Source organism: Aquila chrysaetos, chromosome 25 (assembly GCF_900496995.4).
Source record: "Aquila chrysaetos chrysaetos chromosome 25, bAquChr1.4, whole genome shotgun sequence".
NCBI classification, from domain to species: domain Eukaryota; kingdom Metazoa; phylum Chordata; class Aves; order Accipitriformes; family Accipitridae; genus Aquila; species Aquila chrysaetos.
This window is the reverse complement of record NC_044028.1, coordinates 18480474-18499526: the sequence shown is the minus strand read 5'-3', so window position 1 is coordinate 18499526 and position 19053 is coordinate 18480474. Positions and strand designations below refer to the sequence as shown.

Sequence of the window (19053 nt, the reverse complement as noted above, 5' to 3'; positions counted from 1 at the left end):
CTGCGCGGCCCTTCCCGGCCCCCCGCGCCCTGAAGCGCAGCTAAAGAAACCTGAAACTCAAATTCAGCCTTTTTTTGTGCTCGGCTCTACTTTCAGGGCACCAAAGGATGCCCACCACTCCGTAGAAATGGCTTCAACTCTTTGCTTGCACCCCAAAATCTTACAGCCGAGTGCCGGCCGGCACCCCTTTCCCACCATCCTGTCCCCCCACCCCCCCCCCCCGGTGCCACAGCCCAGCACAGCAAAACCAGGCAGCTTCAGTAAAAAACAAAACTTTATTTGGTCCATCAGAACCTGAGTTTGAAAACCACCCATGGATAATTCGTATCATACAGGGATTACGGATCTGATTTACAATTGATAAAATATCCTATGTTTCTTAAGAGCTGGACAGTATTTACAGGGTTAAAAATATTCACAGCTCAGAAAGACAGAGAGAGGAAAAAAAAAGTGAAGGACAAATCATCCCGAGGAGGAAGGAGCAGGGAAGAGAAAACAGATCAACAAAAATACGGACAGAGCTTGGCTCATCAGCCCCGGCCGGGGGGGCCGGGAAGGTGTCAGGGCAGCCCACCCCCCCCACCCACCCTGTGGGGACACAGAGGGACACGCTGGGCAAACCCCACACCCCGCAACTCCCCCTGCCCAGCCCAGCGCAGGGTTTGGGGCGCAGGCTGCCCTCCAGCATGGTCCCTGCCAGAACAGGGCCCAGCATCTCCCACCTCCCCCCCTCCCCGAGCTGCAGGTCTACACAGCTTGGGAAGGAGAGGGTAACACCGGGGGACCCCCAAAACACACACACACACACACACACACGTACACACACACACACACACACACACGTACACACACACACACACACACACGCCTGCACCAAGCCGGAGAGCCACGACGCCCTGAAACCGTGGGGGTCACTCCCCGCCACGGAGCACCCGCTGGGGCCAGCGGCACCCCGAGGCTCTTGCAAGCCTTCGCCTTGTGCTCACTACCTTTCACAGGACTTGGCCTCTGAAGGATGGGGGGGTCTCTGCTTCCCCCCACAAAATCAGGCCCCCCACCCCCGGCACATGGCAACATGGTAAAGCCGAACCCCGGGTCCGTACCTGCTGCCCTTCACCCCTCACCTCCGCAGGGCACGGGGAGGGGGGAGGCCCCCACAGGGCAGTGCCCGGGGGGGCTGAGCCCAGCTCGGGACGCATGGCTTCTCTCCAGGCACTGCTTTCAGCGGCCGCCTTTGCATAGTAACACTTGTGTGATGAGTTGAGGGGGGGTCTCTGAGCATCACCCCGTGGCCCCGCTCCACGCCCCGGAGCAGCGGCGGAGGAGGGCACCCCTGCATTTCACCCCGAGGTGCGGTGAAAACCCCGCAGTGGCAGCTTTCCAAAACAACCCAGCACCCTCTCCTCCCCAGACCCAGCACCTGGGACAGGCGAGGTGGATGGGGGTCTAGGCACCGCAGCAGATCCTTGCCACGAGCAGCCAGCACGGGCGGCACCACGGCAGTGACCCCGGCACCCCCCCCGACCCAGCTACGGTACCTCGGTGCCACGTTGGTCCTGGCAGCAGACGATGAGGGGAACAAGACAGTGGGAAGGGCCGGGGACAGACGGAGGGTCACACAGACGGACAGACGTCAGAGGTATATTCTTTTTTTTTTGCAGCGCCAGGGCCCTGGCGCTGCGGGAGGGGGCAGAGTCCTGAGCGTGGTGCCTGGGAAGGGCCTTGACAGCAACCTCCGGCCCCCCCCCATCTCCCGCAGCCCCGGCACCGGGCCCCAGCGCAGGTATGGGGCAGGTGGGATCCTGAGATGGCCCCGTGCCCCCAGCCGCTCCTCATAAAGTGCGTGGGGGGCCGGCGGTGCCAGGGCGGGGGGCAGCGGGCAGAGCTGGTCCTGGCCCTGAGAGTTCGCCCCGGCCCTGTGTCGCAGGGCAAAGTGCTGGGTGTGATGCTCCGGCTCCGTCCCACGGCTCAGCGCAGACAGCTCGGGGGGCGACCCCAGGCCAGAGACTCGGTGAAAATAACGGGGGAGCGGAGCGGGGAGGGGGAGGCGCTTCGTCATAGGGGCCGGGGGCCGTGGAGCCCGGCGACCTCGGGCGTCAGCAGCGGGTTGTGGGTGCCCTTCGTCGACATCCAGTCATTGAGGAAGGCCTGGGTGGCTTTGCGGTGCGCCAGGCGGTGGGTGATGGAGAAGCCGGCGTTACCCTCCAGCTGGGAGAGGATCACCAACACCTGCCTGCGAAGAGAGGGACGGGCTCAGGGCCAGGCAGCTGCCTCTGCCCCGGCAATCCCATCCCCTGCCTTCACCCCAGTGCCCACAGCTCCGTGCCAGCCCCAGGCTCTGCCTGGCTCCAAGCCTCCTGCCAGCACCTGCCTGCCCTCGCTGGGCAGCCCCCCACCGACCCAGCCCTGCCTACCCCGGACCTGTGCAGGGGGGGGGACGCTGTCCTGCGTTTTGAGGCTGCCACGTGTGGAGACGACGTTGAAGCTGTCGGTGCAGTCGCACTGGACGTGCAGGTAGGACTTGGGGTGCCGGTTCTCCACCACCACAATGAGCCCTGCCCAGCCGTGCGTCAAGTAGTAGCAGGTCATCCCCTCGCGGCCCTGGGGCAAACAGCAGGGTCAGGGGTGCGAAGCCTCCGGGCACCCGTCTCCAAATCCCAGCCACTGGACCAGCATCTCCCACCTCTAGCCAAGGGCTGCCGATCTGCTGGGGTACCCCATGCTGCCCCAAGGAGCAAAGGGGGTGGGCATCCACGGACTAGGAGTGGACTAGGTGGCAGCCAACTCTGGCACAGCCCTGCCCGACCCCTGCCAGACTGAGAACACAGCAGAGGCAGGGTCCGGGCTCCCGCTGGCAGCATCACCCCCCTCCCCAGCGCAGCCACGGGGAGGCCAGCCCCTGCCTCGTGCCATCCACACCCACCTCATGGCGCTCGCCCTTGTTCTCGGTCAGCAGGATGATGGCATCCGCCAGCGTGGTGGGCTGCGCCTCCACCTGCTCCACCATCACCAGGCGGGAGCTGTAGATGGCCAGGATATAGCTGGAATAATCGGTGACTGGCCGGCTGCTGGTGGGACTGGATGCTGTGGAGACACACGGAGGAAGGGGGGGATCAGTGAGACCGTCACCAAGCCCACAACCCTCAGGAGCAGGGTGCTGCTGGGTTACTGCACGTGCAGGCAACCTCCACTCCCAGCAAGGTCCCCACGGTGAAGATCAAGGGCTTTGCCACCTCTGCCTCCCCCAAGGTCTCCGCCAGCATCACTGTGGGGAGGGCAGCCCAGCCCCTTACCCTGGGCAGCGGCAGGGCCTGCCAGGGCGACGCTCCAGTGGTTGAAGGCACAGCACACGACAGCGTACTCGCCCGGCTCCAGCATGACGTCGCAGTTGACGAACTTCTTGACAGCTCGTTTGCTGTGAGCCATCAGTCGGCCCAGGCTCAGCTTGTTTCCGCTGGTGAAGGTGGCCCGGAAAACCATGATGCACAGATCCAGCAAGTGACTGTCCACTGTGTCCGACCGCCTGTGCCGGGAGGGGGAGAAGGGTCACACGTCACCCAAGCGCTGCCCCGCAAAGCACATGGAGGCCACCGGCAGGACGGCAGATCCAGAGGAAGAGTCCTCCCATTGCCCCAAGTATCCAGCCCCAGGAACCAGCGCACATTCAGGGCTTGGGTTTCGGCTAAAACACAAGCGGACCCTGAGAATTGGAGAAATGGTGTTGGGGGCCCATCCCTGAGCTCTGTGACCCCGCAGGATGGCATAGGGCGAGAGGGCGATGTGTTTGGGATTCCTCTTGGGTCTGGGTCACCGCCTGCAGCCTGTGCGCTGCCCAGCTCACCTGCTGCCCTCCTGGAAGAGGGCAAACTCCAGGGCGGCACGCTCCAACACTGTCAGCGATGTCACCGTCACCGGCCCGTTGGCCTTGTTGGGGAACATGCCCTGCACACGCACCTCGTGCCAGTCCGAATGGAGCTTGCAGATATCCACAGAGTCAAAGTACCTGTGGGGAAGCTGGGCTCAGCCCTGGCGGGGTCCTCTGTGGGTACACTGCTCTGCCCCCACACCCCAGCACGCTGCAGCTCACGCAGCCGGGAACAGCAGGCACCGGCAGGTCACCCACACCCCCCCGGGGATGCCCGGTCCTGCCTGCCCCATCTTGAGCCCGATGTCCCATTTTGTGTCCCCTGCCTGGCTTCCCGCCCCACAGCCTCTGCCTCCTGGGCGCTACCGTACTTAATGAAATCGCTGTACTCCATCCAGAAGACGCCCTCGCTGCTGCCATGGGGCATCAGATCGTGACGCAAGGGAGCCGGCCAGTGTGGCCACTCATCGGACCAGTTGCCGTTCCAGGAGAAGCGGCCCCAGGGGTTTCGGAGCCGCAGTAACCTGGGGGAAGGGGGAAAAGGGTGTCAGAGGCCCAGAAGGAAGGGGAGCACAAGGAAGGTCACCTCTGAGATGCTCTCCCAGCTCCACAGACCCAGCCAGCCCCCTGCAGAGGGCACCATCTCACTTCTGCCTCTGCCTTTCAAAGCCCTCACAACATCCTAGACCTAATTTGCACCCCCACCGTGGCCCCAGATGCCCTCGTCCTGCAGCTCCGGACCTGCTGCAGCTCCCTCTGCCCTTCCTTGCCCAAAGGGCCTCCAGCCAGGCACTGCAGGGAAAGGGCTCAGCAGGGAAGAGGCTGCCGAGTGTGACATGGCTGAAAACGGGGCATACAGCACCCAGGCTGTCAGAGGCAGCACCCATTTCTCATTGCCCATTGTGGGTATTGCACACTCATTTGGCATTGCCCAGAGGCAACCCCCCCTCCACAGGTGAGAAGGATGCCCTCACTGCCTCACTGAGTTGAAAGAGCTCAACTCAATCCTCTGTGTCTTGTGAGACCAGGTGAACCATTCTGCACCACAGGGCGTCCTGGAGCAGAGCGGCCCTGGACGTGGAGCCAGTGCCAGGCAAGCACAGCTTATACAACAACAGCATTTATGTGACACCCTGGGATGGAGAAACAGCCCTTGCTGGCCATGAGGATGGAACACTGAAGAGTCCCTGAGGTCTTGTCTAGCATGCACTCAATTATCTGTCCCCAGGGTTTCTGCTTAGGCTGTTGGCAGGAATGTCTCTTGTACCACACCAGCCTCCACCCTGAACTCACCTGAAGCCTTGGACATCCCGCACATCCAGGATGGAGTAGGCATGCCGTGGACGCAGACCCATACTCTCATAGGCCACATCGTCCACTTTCATGTTGCCTCCGCCGCAGGACGCGCCCATGAGGAACCTGCACAGGGGACAGCAAAACCCTCGGTGTCCTGCCAGGCCTGGTATGGGGGAGAAGCTCATCCCTACTGCTCGAGGCATGGGACAGACTCACCCCCAAGGAGGCTCCTGGATATTTCCTCTCTGCAGCAACGCTGTAAACCTCCCTAGAGCAGTGCCCCAGCCCCACTGGCCAAAGCTCTGCCTGGGCAGCAGTGAGCTCCCTCCACCTGCTCGTACGCATGCTTGAGCCCAGGCTCCGTGGTGAGCTTCTCTGAGCAGTACCCTCACCTGCAGGGCTGAAAGCTCTGTCCACGTACAGTGGAGCTTTGCCCAAACCTCACCCGTTTTCTACCAGGCCCTGAGGTCCTGCCCATCTCTGATGGCTGGCAGGGCTCAGCCACACAAAAAGGCAAGCGGTACGTCTGCCTCCACTTTGCAGGCAGCTGGCCCATTCTGCAGGGGTGAGGACAGGCTATTTGGGGCGGGAAGTCTGCACCAGCCAGGCTTGGGGGACACCACATGCTGGGACCTATCAGCCTCCCATGTGGCCCTGTACTGCAGGCTGGCAGGAGCAACCCTGCCTTCAGCCAGCCTAACTGCCCTCCTGCTCCTCTGTCCGGAGTGATAAGAGGTCTTTGCTTTTGCTTTGTCTCCTATAGACTGCTTATAGTCATGACCAGGTATGGCCAGCAAAGACGCCACGTATGGGTGGGAGACACGTGCAGGGTCAAGCACTTAACAATACAAAAAAACTCAAAGCAAAGCAAGCGGGCTCAATGCCAGCCACCTCAGAACTCCTGCAAGACACCAGTAAATGTGCACAAGGAAGTTCACCAGGATTTTAATTTCATATGAAAATTAAACAAAGGAGAAATAATTTCTTAAGAGCTTAGAGGAGAAGCTCTACTAATGCTCCAGATGGGTGCCAAGGGTGGTGGACTCCACCCTAGGTAATGTACTAGCCCCTCTCCTCTGAGCCTTTACAAATGAGAGCGGCCCGCCCCCGCCCCCCTCTCCGAGTGTCCATGCTCCTGCCACGGCACCCTCCTGCCTCGTCTTACCCAGCCTCCTTAGAACTCAGCATTTTGGCCCAGATGAGGTCAGTGTCAATGGGCTCCTCGCGAGGGTTAGTGGAGCTGACCTGCAGCATCAGGCTCTCGCAGGGGGCACCCGTTAGTGTAGCCAGGCCTTCAATAGCACGCCCCGCCTGGAGGGCAAAGTACGAACCATGAAGCTTGGCCAGCGCCTTCTCAATGAGGGCAACCCACAACTGCTTCCTCTGGGCCTGCAGAAAGAGGAAGAAATGTGTCACAAGCCGTCCTGGGCAGGAGATGGGAAAGCAAAGGCAGCACGCGCAGACAAGGCAAAGCCCCTCTCACCCACCCCTGCGATGGAGACGGAGAGGCAGGAGCAGCAAGGCCAAGCCACCAGGAGCTTGCCTGCATGAGGCCAAGGGTGACCCCATTCGCTACCTGCTCAGTGCTTTGTTTGCACAGTTTAATTCCCCTCGGGAAAATGTCCTGGAATCAATGTCCAAGAGGCCTGGATGCCGACAGAGCTGCACCCTGGGGTGCCCAGGCAGTCAGGCTGGCAGGAGTGGGTGTCCCCCTCACAAGCTAACAGTCCTTTCCTTCTGCTTCAACCTGGATTTAAAAAGGTTTAATAATGGAAGAGGATATCAAGCACATCTGGAACAGCTGCCTTTCACTCACATGCCGTTGCAAACCAAAACCAACACACCTTTGGCAGAGGAGGCTGCCTAGAGCACACATGGCCATGGGACTGATCAGATTTCACCCATGGAACAGAGACACTGTTTCAAGGACAAGCTCCAAAAACTCCCAGGCAGATGGGCAAAGTCCTTGTATTGGCTTTGTGTAGCAAGGTTTTTGGTAGCCGGGGGCGGGGGGGGGGGGGGCGGTTACAGGGGTGGCTTCTGTGAGAAGCTGCTGGAAGCTTCCCCTGTGTCCGACAGAGCCAATATCAGCTGGCTTTAAGACGCACCCGCCGCCGGCCAAGGCCGAGCCCATCAGCGATAGTGGTAACGCCTCTGTGATAACATTTTTAAGAAGGAAAAAAAGTTGCTGGGATGGACAGAAATGGCAGCCAGAGAGAGGAGTGAGAACATGTAAGAGAAACAACCCTGCAGACACCAAGGTCAGTGAAGAAGGAGGGGGAGGAGATGCTCCAGGCACTGGAGCAGAGATTCCCCTGTGGCCCGTGGGGAAGACCATGGTGAGGCAGGCTGTCCCCCTGCAGCCCATGGAGGTCCACGGTGGAGCAGATATCCACCTGCAGCCCGTGGAGGACCCCACGCCGGAGCTCGTGGGTTCCTGAAGGAGGCTGTGACCCCGTGGGAAGCCTACGCTGGAGCAGGCTCCTGGCAGGACCTGCGGATCTGTGGAGAGAGGAGCCCATGAAGCAGGTTTTGTGGCAGGACTTGTGACCCTGTGGGGGACCCACGCTGGAGCAGCGTGCTCCTGAAGGACTGCAGCCCGTGGAAGGGACCCATGCTGGAGCAGTTCGTGAAGAACTGCAGCCTGTGGGAAGGACCCATGTTGGAGAAGTTCGTGGAGGACTGTCTCCCGTGGGAGGGACCCCACGCTGGAGCAGGGGAAGAGTGTGATGAGTCCTGCCCCTGAGGATGATGAAGCTGCAGAAATAACGTGTGATGAACTGACCATAAACCCCATTCCCCGTCCCCCTGCGCTGCTGGGGGGGGGGGTAGGTAGAGAATCCGGGAGTGAAGTTGTGCCCGGGAAGAAGGGAGGGGTGGAGGGAAGGTGTTTTGAGATTTGGTTTAATTTCTCATTACCCTACTCTGGTTGACTGGTAATAAATTGAGTTAATTTCCCCAAGTTGAGTCTGTTTTGCCCATGACGGTAATTGGTGAGTGATCTCTCCTGTCCTTATCTCGACCCACAAGTCCTTTGTTATATTTTCTCTCCCCTGCCCAGCTGAGGATGGGGGAGTGATAGAACAGCGTTGTTGGGCACCTGGCATTCAGCCAGGGTCAACCCACCAGTCCTCTACTCCAGCACAGGGACAGGGGCAAGATGTAATAACAAGATGCAAGTTTTGCAGGGGGGAAACTCTCCCTGGAGTTCCTTTGCTCTGGTGCCAGGCTATCGCTCTTGGGATCGCTAGGCTGATTACAGATTCAGAAAGAAATGCAGAAGCTGCATTAATGCACTCAGAGGTTTGCAAAGCCTCTATCGGCCACAGCAGTGCAGGCTCAGGGCGCAGCCTTTACCACTATGTCCAAGTCACTGATACAGTTCCTCAGCGTGCCGCAGGGTGCAGTCACCAGCCGTGCTTTACCTCTTGTCCTGGGCATGTTGAGGCTGGGGGGAAGCAGCAAGGATGAGAAGAAGAAGGTATATGAGGACAGAAGGCAAGGAGACATTTGCTGCCCTCTGCATCCCCAGCAAATTGGGTTCAGTACCTGTGCTTGGAGGGCAGCAGGGGAAAAGCACTGGTACACTGTGACTGTGTGCGACTCACAGGTGGCAGCCAAGAGCTGGGAGAGGAAAGGAGGGCAGTGAAGATTTCTGTGCAGTGAAGTTTACAAGTGCTTTTCACTGGTTTTTGAGTCCCTCAGTCAACAAAATCCATGTTGTTTATTTCTGCCTCAGCTGCGGCCAGGGAGCTCAGGTAAAAGCCTGATTTTCCTTTATTTTTAAAACTCTGGTTTTCCTTTTTTAGCCCTCACATCCAGCTCATACAGCTAAACACTCGGCAGAAACACCTCATCACGATTCAGATGTCCCTGGAAACAAAAGGCAAGGCAAGCCCAGCCCATGTGAAAACCTTCAATCTTAAAAAAAAAAAAAAAAAAAGCAGACTTGAAATTTTTAAGAGGGGAAAGATGGATGGAAAAAAAAAAAGGTAAATCTTACGCTGAAAATAAAGGAATGCATCTCGATTGTCTCTGTCTGTCAAGAGGCAAAATGTAGACACAGACTCCTTCTTCTTCCCCTCTCCAAAGTTTCTCCTTAACAGGACCAGCTTCCAGCAGCGCTGGCAATCATTCTGCCCCACTCAGTGTCCCTGGGGGGATCACCCACTGTGCTGAGAAAGCAGCCAGGCAGCCCAGGCTTGGCAGCACCATACCTGTGCCTGCACAGCACGAAGCCCCTGCCCGGACCCCTGTCCCTCTGCCCAGAGCCAGGGGTAAGCAGGGCTCAGGACCCAGCGCTGCCCACCGCACCAGGACTGCTGCCCCACAGGGCCCATTAGCTCCGACGCAATTAGCAGTTGCCCCAGGACTTGGCCACCTCCAGGCTGCGGAGGGCACAGGCTACCACTCAAGTTGTACCGACATTAAGGTTCCCCAAATACTTATCTTCAGGCCCCATTTCCCCAGCCAGAGTCCTGTCCTGACATCTACACATGATGCAGTTTGGGGGCTGTGTGTATTTTAAAACAGAGGATTAGGATTTGCAGAACAAAGCCCAACCCAACATTCCTGGGTCCCTGTCTCCTCCTGACAGTGGCACTTTGTTTTGTTTGGCAGATTTTGCCGCCTGAGTTTCAATAAAGACGTTCTCAGTCTCCTTCATGGACATGATCCCAGCAAGAGCCCCTGGGCCTGGCAGGCAGGGCAGGGCACAACGCGCAGTGACGTCCTGAAGCGGCTGAGGGAGCTTCGTTAACCCTAGCAGATGCCACCTGAGTGTGCTCAGAGCAACTGGGCACTGGCTCGAAACAGGCTGATTTGTCTTGCGATCCCCTCCCTCTCCACAGTCCCTCCCTGGCAAAGCCAAGCTGCCAGACCTCCCCGCAGAGGAAAGAAACAGCTTTCTCTCAGCCCCTTGCAGTGCAAAACACACAGGTTAAAATATTTTCCTTTTGCTGTGAAGAATAAGGATGGCTTCCCCTGCAAGTGAAGCGGCTGTGGTGCAGGGAGGAGTGAGGGAAAAGCAACTGCAAATGAAACTTCTCCATCTCAGCCTGGAAAATGCCATAAGGGGCCTAAATAGATTTATGTTGTGGCCTCAGAGAATTCATCTGTCTTAAGGGCGCAGCAAAAAGCAGGGACCCGAGCTGCAAACGACCATTGCAGCACAGAGTAGGGGCCTCACGTGAACCACAGCAGTACCTCTTCCAACTGCCTCCATCGGTCCTCTCCTGGGAGAGCCAGGGTCGAGCCTCCCCCTGCCCCTGGAGCACTGCCCATCCCCTCCCAGCACCCCTCTCCTCTCCAGGGCCACTGACCTGCGAGAAGAGGAGGTATCCGCACTCATCACATGGCAGCATGTCATCCACCAGCACTGTGGTCCACGTGCCGTCCTTGCACAGCCGCACCTGGTAGGCACCCTCGGGACACAGCGTCCTCGTGATCATCACCCTCTCCACCAGCTCCGGCCGCTCGGCCAGCACAGCCAGGGCGCTCAGGAACCTGCCGGCAGGACGGGACGTGGGACGGTCTCAGCGGGGCACGGGCAGGCAGCAGGCAGCTGCCCAGCCGTGCAGAACAGGGGACTGCGGTCCGCAGCCGCTTGGTAAGGGGTGAGGCAGAGGATGGGGTACACTCCTGGGGGTATAAATGGGTTTGAGTAGGGCTGAGAGGTCTGATCTGGAGCTGAATGAAGCGGGGGGAAAGGAGGAAGGGGCAGGAGAGTGTCAGCCCAGCTCACTCCCCCTTACCAGCAGTTTCCCAGCAGTCCCTGCAGGATATCCGAGGGCCTGGGTGTCCGAAACACTGACCACTTCACCGATCGGTCCTTGAAGATGCTACAGTTGATTTCGTGGGGTCGCAGCCACTGTTTCACCCTCTGCTGCACGCTGTCACCTTCCGGGAATCCCACGGACTTAGGCCCAGGGTGGAAACTGTCATCTACAAAATTGACTTTGTTCTGCGAGAGCGAAAGGCAAGGAGAGCATCAGTGTGCAGCTGTGCAGCACACAGCTGGACGGGGCTGGCCTGGAAAGCCTCCCACTGCACCCCCAGGAGTGAGAGCGGAGCCCCCAGCCCGCCTGCCAGGCCTGGGCAGCCCCTTCCGATGCCGTGCCAGGGAGCAGGTCTGGGACTGGGTGTCTGCTGGCAATGGCACAGATGCATTTTGTGCATCAGGTCCAGTGTTCAGCCCTGCCATGAGCTGGCTCACCTCTCTGCGCCTCAAGCTCCGGACTGCGACTCAAATCTGCCTTTTCTCATTTCACAGGAACCTCCCCGGACAGGGACCGTCTCGCACTTTGTGCTGGTGCTAAAAGCTGGACCGTGGGGGACCTTGGCTGCCTCTATAAGTGGCAAAGCATGTGAGCAGCAAGCCTGTGAGGAGCCACCTGGCAAGCAAATGCTCCTCAACCCAAGACCCGTGCTAAGGGCTGAGCTGCCCCTGCTCCGGAGGGGACACGCTGGGCTTGGCAGTCCTGTGCCATCCCCAAGACACAGCCATGGGGGATGTTAGGGGCACCTTTCGCAATTGGATTCAGCCTGACCACAAATAGGCAAGCAATTCCAGAGTGAGGGTATCCCGTGTCTAAGCCCACCTGCAATAGCTGCTTGCATTAAATAAAATAGGATGGACTGAAGGGCAGATAATCCCATAGGTATTAGCCATAGAGGCAGGATGGAAGCACAGAACTTCAACAAGGGGAGAAGGGCAGCTTTTTCAGACAGTTTAACACAGGCTGAAATAAGAACCAGGATTTCTTTGTGTCCTAGTTTCAGCTGGAATAGAGTTAACTGTCTTCCTAGTAGCTGGTACGGTGCTATGTTTTGAGTTCAGTATGAGAAGAATGTTGATAACACTGACGTTTTCAGTTGTTGCTAGTAGTGTTTAGACTAATGTCAAGGATTTTTCAGCTTCTCATGCCCAGCCAGCGAGAAAGCTGGAGGGGCACAAGAAGTTGGCACAGGACACAGCCAGAGCACCTGACCCAAACTGGCCAACAGGGTATTCCATACCATGTGACGTCCCATCTAGTATAGGAACTGGGAAGTGGGGGCGGGGAATCGCCGCTCGGGGACTAGCTGGGTGCCGGTCGGTGGGTGGTGAGCAATTACACTGCGCATCATTTGTACATTCCAATCCTTTCATTATTGCTGTTGTCATTTTATTAGTGTTATCATTATCATTATTCGTTTCTTCTTTTCTGTTCTATTAAACTGTTCTTATCTCAACCCGTGGATTTGCTTCTTTTCCCAATTTTCTCCCCCATCCCACTGGGTGGGGGGGGAGTGAGTGAGCGGCTGCGTGGTGCTTAGTTGCTGGCTGGGGTTAAACCACGACACTTTGTTATTGTTAATTAAGTGAAATTAAATTCTTTCAGCAAAAGCCAGCTCTGATTTAAATTAGCTTTTATGCACACCAAACTAGTAGTTGTCCTTCCTCTTTTGTTGCAATCCTATGTGAACGCTTTCTACATGGTGCCTCAATTAGCACTTCCAGTTTCTCTTTTGCAGAAGGATGTTTTTCAGCTAGATGTCACTATCCAAATACCAATGCGGGCCAAAAAGGACACGTCCCAGGGCTTGCTGGCTTTCTCAAGGGGAGCATCTGGACTGTGCAGCTGACAAGCAGCCACCTCTGCCATATCAGCCAGCAACCTCATCTTGACACGTCCTGGCCTCACACGCTCACCTCTTGGGGTGCACCTGGGGCTCCCCAGGAACCCACTGTGCAGGGCAGTGTGGACACAGAGCAAGGCAGCAGTCTGTGAGTCAGAGCCTGTGGGCATCACAAGCTTTCTGTCCCCTGTGGAGTTGCTGCAATGCTTTTCCAAGTAGCAGAAGTGGAAAAAACCTTCAGCCTCCCCAGTATCATGGCCAGGGTCTCACCAGGGCCAGGACAGCACTCAGCAGGACTGCAGGAGCCTGAACACAAGCCCACAGACCTCACCAGCACTGATGATGGATGCAATGCAAGAACCATAGCACTGCAATCCCCCAGCAGCGTCAGGAAAGCCTGCCTAACAAGCTAATTACCTATATACCATGATGCCTCCCTTCACATATTTCTAAATGCTTTAGAGAAGTTGTCACTACCAATATCCCTGGAGATGGAGGGAAAGAGAGGTACAAGAGCTGCAGGGGCAGCAGCAGAGCAGCACGGAGAGGAGCAGGTAACTCGTCTCATGCCTGAGCAGCGATAAGCCTGCTCACAGATGGTGCCAGACGAGGAGCCCTGCTTATTTCTCCTGCAAGGTGATAAATCTGGGCATCGGACCTCCTTCACTCTTCCTGCTATGCCAACAACCCCCTTCATGCCGTTCTGGACCAGAGACGTGACCTTCTCCGCTGCCACCTCCCCAGGACTTACTGCCGGCTTAGCGAGCTGAACGGGCTCAGCCAAGGCTCCAACCGAGAGCTGTGCTGGCTGCGGCAAGGCAGACTCCCCTTCTTGGCAGCGGCAAGCTGCTAATTCAACTTGTCCATCTCATAATTCATCCTTCAAGCCCGATTCCACCGGAGGTAACAGATGTTCCCTGCCTACAAAAGAGGCTATTCACTTGCTTAAAAGAGGGGGATAAGCAGAATCAGGGTGTCTCTGCTATAAAGACACTCACATCTGCTAGGATGGACACATAGCAATTAATAAAACCCACAACCCCAAAACAGGATCATTCTCAACAGCTCCCTCCCAAGCCAAACACCTCTGTGGTCCCCAGTCTGTGCAGCGGAGGCACAGGCATGGACACACTTCTCGGCCCAGGCAGAAAAAGCCTTGTCTGTACGTCAAAATGGGACTGCAACTCCCTTTCCATCTGGTCCAGAAGAGCTGGAGGCTTCCCCCAGAAGGAGGGCAGAGAAAGAGCAGCATTCACAAGAGCATCTTATGCCATTCAGGGAAAAAATGGGGTCATCACAGCACTGTTTGAGACTGAAACCCAACAGATCAAGCCAGATAATTCACAGTGGAAGGGTAGGGTGATAGCATGTGCTCCTGAGACCCTCACCTGGAGCCAGGGTACAGCTAAACCTCAGCTGTCCCTCCCAAAACAGGGGCGAGCCATTTGCAGCTGCAGCTGTGCATTCACAAACACCAAAACCAAGAACGCCAAGGCCCAGCTCACAGTTCTTGAACACTTGCAGTCGCTCGCAGTGCCAGCAGTTCCTCTGCCCACACCCCTGCCGGTGCTCTTGAGCCTCTGTCTGCTGTGTCCCCAGATTTCCTGCACCCACACATCGCAGCTGCTGCCCACAGACAGTGGTGCCACCAGCAAACCTGGACACACTCTCCCAGCCTTCCCCACCCTTGGACAGGGAAAGAGCTGTATTGACCACCTAAGAATGTCCCCTTCAACCCAGATGTTCTCTCTTGCTGATTTAAAATATCACTAGGTTTCAGAGTTAACATTCAGACTTCCTCACCCTTGGGAGTGAACTGGATGGGTCACCTTCGCCCTAGAGATTACCTTGCACCAATTAAAAATACTACATTTCAGTATTAACAACCAGCATCCAGCTGTTGCAGGTGAAGACCTTCTCTGGGACCTGAGACACAGAAGGCAGCTTGCCTGTGCCAAGCGATGCCCTAGACCCGTGGGGAGGTGTGAGGAGGGCCCCCTCCAAGTGAAACCAGGAGCAGGACTAGTTCAGCAAGCACTCACCTCCCGGCAGAAGGTCACGATGTTTTCCCACAGGGCTTTGGCCTCTCCCTCGTCCGTCTGCCGCCTCTTCTCCACGTGCATGCTCTCCCGTCTCTTCAGGGGCTTGAGGCCCTTGCGCTGGGCCATGTACTGCTGCGGGGTATGGCAGGCCACGCAGTGCTTGGCCTTGAGCTCGTTGAGCAAGGTGCAAGCGGGACAAGCCCACTGGCTCGGCCTCTCCTGGCTGGTGGGCAGCTGGGATGGGAAGAGGCGGGCAACCTTGCGGGCGGACGGGGCTCTGCCACTACAGGAGGAGCAGCTGCCCTTGTCGCAAGCCCCGCAGTCGGGGCAGCGGGGGGACGGCTCGCCCTGCGTCCCATGCTCCTGGAAGCCATGCAGCTTGGAGGAGCCGCAGGCTTTACACTTCTGGGCCAGGGTGGGGTTCTTGAGGGTGCACTTGGAACAGGACCAGGTGGTGAAGTCAGGGCTGGACGGGCTGCACGGGGTGAATCTCACTGAGTCCCCCACCAGATTGATGGTGTCACTGCCTTTCTGGGTGCTGCAAGCCTCGCATTTGCTGGCTCCAGCGGAGTTAAGCAAGGAGCAGGAGCTGCACTTCCAGTGGGATGGACTGACCTCCATCTCCTCCTCCAGCACACTCAGCCGCTTGTTGGACAGCAGCTCCTGGAAGCGGGCAGCCGGGGCAGCTCTGGCCTGACCCTGCGGAGAGCCCTTCTGCCCTGCTGTGCTCTGAGCCACAGGCTGGGAGGCTTCAGGCCCCGGCATCTGCAGCTGGGGGGGCACCTCCCGGCGGCTTCGGGGCACAGGGTTGTTCTGGAGCCCCGGGGAGAAGGGACTGAAGGCTGGTATCTTCTGGGCCTCTTGTTCCATAGCCACTGGGCCCTGGGTGGCCAGCGCGTCACCATCAGAGATCTCTGCAGAGACTAAAGGCTGCGGGGTAGAGGGGGCCATGTGAAATCCGGCAGGGGTGATGACTTCAGGGACGACCAGCGCCTCTGGTGGGATCTTGGGCAGGGAGAGCTTGCGTGGGCCGCCACAGGCAGAGCAGGAGTTGGCCACTGGCGTGTTGTGCAGTGTGCAGCGCTGGCAAGCCCAGCCACTCTCCAGCTCCGCTTCATCAGGGCTTTTCCCCTCTGAGTCCTCGCTGCTGCTTTCTGCCTTGGCAGCCTCCTCCTTGGACGTGCCCTTGGGCTCCACAAGCACGGCGGGCTTGGGCAAAATGCCGTTGATGACGGGCAAAGGGGAGCCGCTGGGCCCTGGCTCTGGGGTGAAGCCACATACCTCGCAGGTTTCCTTGCCCAGAAAGTTCCTGAAGGTGCAGCGGGCACAAGCCCATTTCTGTTCCTCCACGCTGAGACGCAGGATGTGGTTGAGGTCAGGCTTCTGGCGGGGGGCTTCGCATATGGAGCACTGCCGCTGGCCGACGGGGTTCAGAAAGGTGCAGCGGGTGCAGGACCATTCGCGGACGGCAGCCATGGAGCCGGGAGAGTGGGAGTGGCTGGAAGAAAACAGAAGACAGCGTGAGGCCAGGCTACCCGGTACGCAGGGGCACCATGTGTTTCCTGGGCTGGCATGGTCAGGACCTTACTTGCAGAAGAATACAACCGGCAATCCAGTCATTGCTCTCGAGGCACTTGTTTGTCTGGCACCAACAACCGATTTCTCCAAGTACAGGGCAATGCATTGGCTTCTACCCAAAACACTTCAGGAAGGGCACAAGTAACAGTCCCGCAACCCCACCGACCCCGCTGTCATGGCGGGGATGCGCCCCGGCGAGCAAGCACACTGCCTCTGCACCTAACCTCAATAATTTTGTACATCTGCAGCTTGTTTGTAACTCTCTGGATGAGGTGACACCCTGCTCTGCCTTCTTGCTGTTCCCAAGGTCAATTCTTTCTCCTTCGGTGTCACTCTGGCCCACCTCTGTTTCATCTTCTGTTCCTGTCTCTCTCCTCTCCTTTTGGCTTGCCACCATGGGTACACAACTCATCCACGCTCCCACGCCAGACACCGCCAAGCAAAGAAAAGCAGGTTGTGAAGTATGGTGCTGCTTTTACCTGGCTATAGGCTTTGGGGACAGAAGCCTGGCCCAGCCAGCCTGTGAGCAGTAGCTCTGTGCCAGGGCCAAAGTAAGTCATGGTGCACCAGTGCCGGGACAGCTCACCAGCAGTTTCTGAGCTCTGCAGAGCGGGGCACCGTGTCCCAGCTCCAGCTCCTGCCCTGCTTACCTGGGAAGCAGAGAGGCCACAGAGCCCTGTCGTCAGCAGCAGCCCTTGGCTTCAACCTCCAGTGTTGCCCGCGAATGCCTGAAACCCTGATGGGGGAATGGGTCCAACGCACACCAGAGCCACCTCATTCCAGGGCAGAAAGTCGTAATAAAGTTTTCCAGGCAGGTTCAATTTTCAGAAAGTGAAGCACAGCAGCAGCACCAGCTCCACATGCCATGGCAACCTCTGGGCTTGCAGGGAGCAGCTCTCCCTCACCGCGGCCCTCCTGGTGCTTTCAGGAAGGCAATGCCCTGCTTACACGCATGCTGACAAACAGCAGAAGGAATGCCAGCCCTGTGCGGTGCCCTTTATCCCCTGCTCAGGGTCATTTCCTGGAGCTTTGAGCAAAGGTGGGGCTGAAACAGAGCTTTCTGCTTCCTCCTCCTTCACACAAGGACAAAACAGTTGCCCTTCAGGTAAATCTGCAGCATGAGCCCAGAGCCCTCCCTCCGTGCACTCCTGCTCCCAGATAACACAGCCAAGTCTAAAGCCCCAACCTTGAACCCAAGCTCCAGGCCAGCCACGCCTCTCTCCAGCTGAGCTGGTCCCCTTCCAACCCCTTCCACCCTACCCTGCTTGCCCAAGACCCCGGGCAGGGCCAACTCTGCAGGAGAAGCCTCTGAGACAGGCACCCAGACCAAGGAACAAACAGCCTAAATCATGGGACCTGCAATCCAGCAGGCTCACTGCTGGCTCCCTCTCAAGCATCCCTTCAACAAGCAAGTTCAGCTGCAACACCGGCTGGAACAAAGAGAGGATAGAAGATGTTTTATGCCATAGAAAGCAGGCACAGAAAGCTATGAGACACCGGTCCAGTCCGCGGAGGGAACCGGATCCTGGCTGGTCTCCAGCATCCCAAGCAGCAGCACCTGCACAACAGCTTCCCAAGGCAGCTGAGCAGACTGCATTGCAGCAGCGGGGTCTTGAGGGGACAGAGGATGCAGCAAGAGCCACCCTGGGGAGGAGGAGAGTGACCCTCCATTTGGCTGGGTACACAAGAAACTCTCCTGGGAATACTCCAGCAGCAGCAGCAGCAATCCAACCACATTTCCAGACCATGCTCCACAGCCATTGGAAGAGCAGCTCCCTCTCACAAAGAGATCAGATACAACCTTCAACTCCCTTCTTAAATCAAATGTTTCTCTAAATAAAGCCTGAACTCAAGAAATCCATTTTATTGCAAGAGAGAGCTTGAAAATTCATTCTGGTTCATATACCATGCCTTCATAGTTTGAACTTTACAAGGTATTTATTTACTGGAGTTATTTAAGGAATCTTTCCCAGCTAAGAGAAATATAAACATTGATTTTTCTGCCTGAAGTCCTACAGCTGTGAGCCACTATACAGTCCTCTCCCCTTTGGCAGCACCATGCCCACAGCTGTCTGAAAGGGAGATCACTCCCCAAACAGCAAAAGGGAAGGAGCTGCATGCCTGGCTCCAGTAGAGGCGGGGAAGCAAATGGGGCCATGAAGGGCACAGTGATCCTGTCACATCCATTCGTCTTACTGGATGAGGTTCATCAAACCACAGGCATCAGCAAAAGGCAAGCAAAGGCTGTCAGCAACCTGCGCCATCCACGTCCGTCCTCCTGCAGCGTCCCATGCTGTTACCCACCATACACCGTGCTGGAGAGCACTGGCTCCAGAAAATCCACACCTAAATGCAGATGCTGCACTGCTTACTGCAGAGCAGGACCCTCCAGCCACCAATCTTCCTGCTGCACACATCACTCTTGCACCCATGGTCCTACCCAGCAGGCAAAGGCTTCTAGCCATGCAACAACAGGACCATGGAAAAAAATCACCTTGTCCCTTCCCATACCAACAGAGAGAACAGAAAAACCAGGATAACCTCAAAGACAGAAGTACCACACGAGGGGACAGTGAGATGAGCCGCATTGCCAGACCTGCTTGACGTGGCATCAGCGACAAGCTGCAGGCTCAGGGAAGGCAGCACCGTTTC

At 57.4% G+C, this 19053-nt stretch overlaps 1 protein-coding gene across 9 annotated transcripts in view; it reads right to left on the bottom strand.

Moving 5' to 3' along the window:
• Positions 1–256: 256 nt before the first annotated feature.
• The window catches only part of CAPN15 (calpain 15), a 56240-nt gene continuing 37443 nt past the window's right edge, over positions 257–19053 (bottom strand). For 7 of the 9 annotated variants that reach the window (XM_030001497.2, XM_030001495.2, XM_030001502.2 and 4 more), the window contains 11 exons: positions 14824–16321; positions 10915–11123; positions 10483–10666; positions 6327–6550; positions 5159–5284; positions 4237–4389; positions 3842–4003; positions 3294–3523; positions 2924–3084; positions 2422–2601; positions 257–2233 (listed from right to left, as the gene is read on the bottom strand). In XM_030001497.2, coding sequence (XP_029857357.1) covers positions 2198–2233; positions 2422–2601; positions 2924–3084; positions 3294–3523; positions 3842–4003; positions 4237–4389; positions 5159–5284; positions 6327–6550; positions 10483–10666; positions 10915–11123; positions 14824–16321 — 3163 coding nt within the window. In that variant the 3' untranslated portion in view covers positions 257–2197. Of the gene's footprint in view, positions 2253–2414; positions 2602–2923; positions 3085–3293; positions 3524–3841; positions 4004–4236; positions 4390–5158; positions 5285–6326; positions 6551–10482; positions 10667–10914; positions 11124–14823; positions 16322–19053 lie in introns of all 9 variants that reach the window. The other 2 variants (XM_030001505.2, XM_030001501.2) reach the window with 2 other exon arrangements.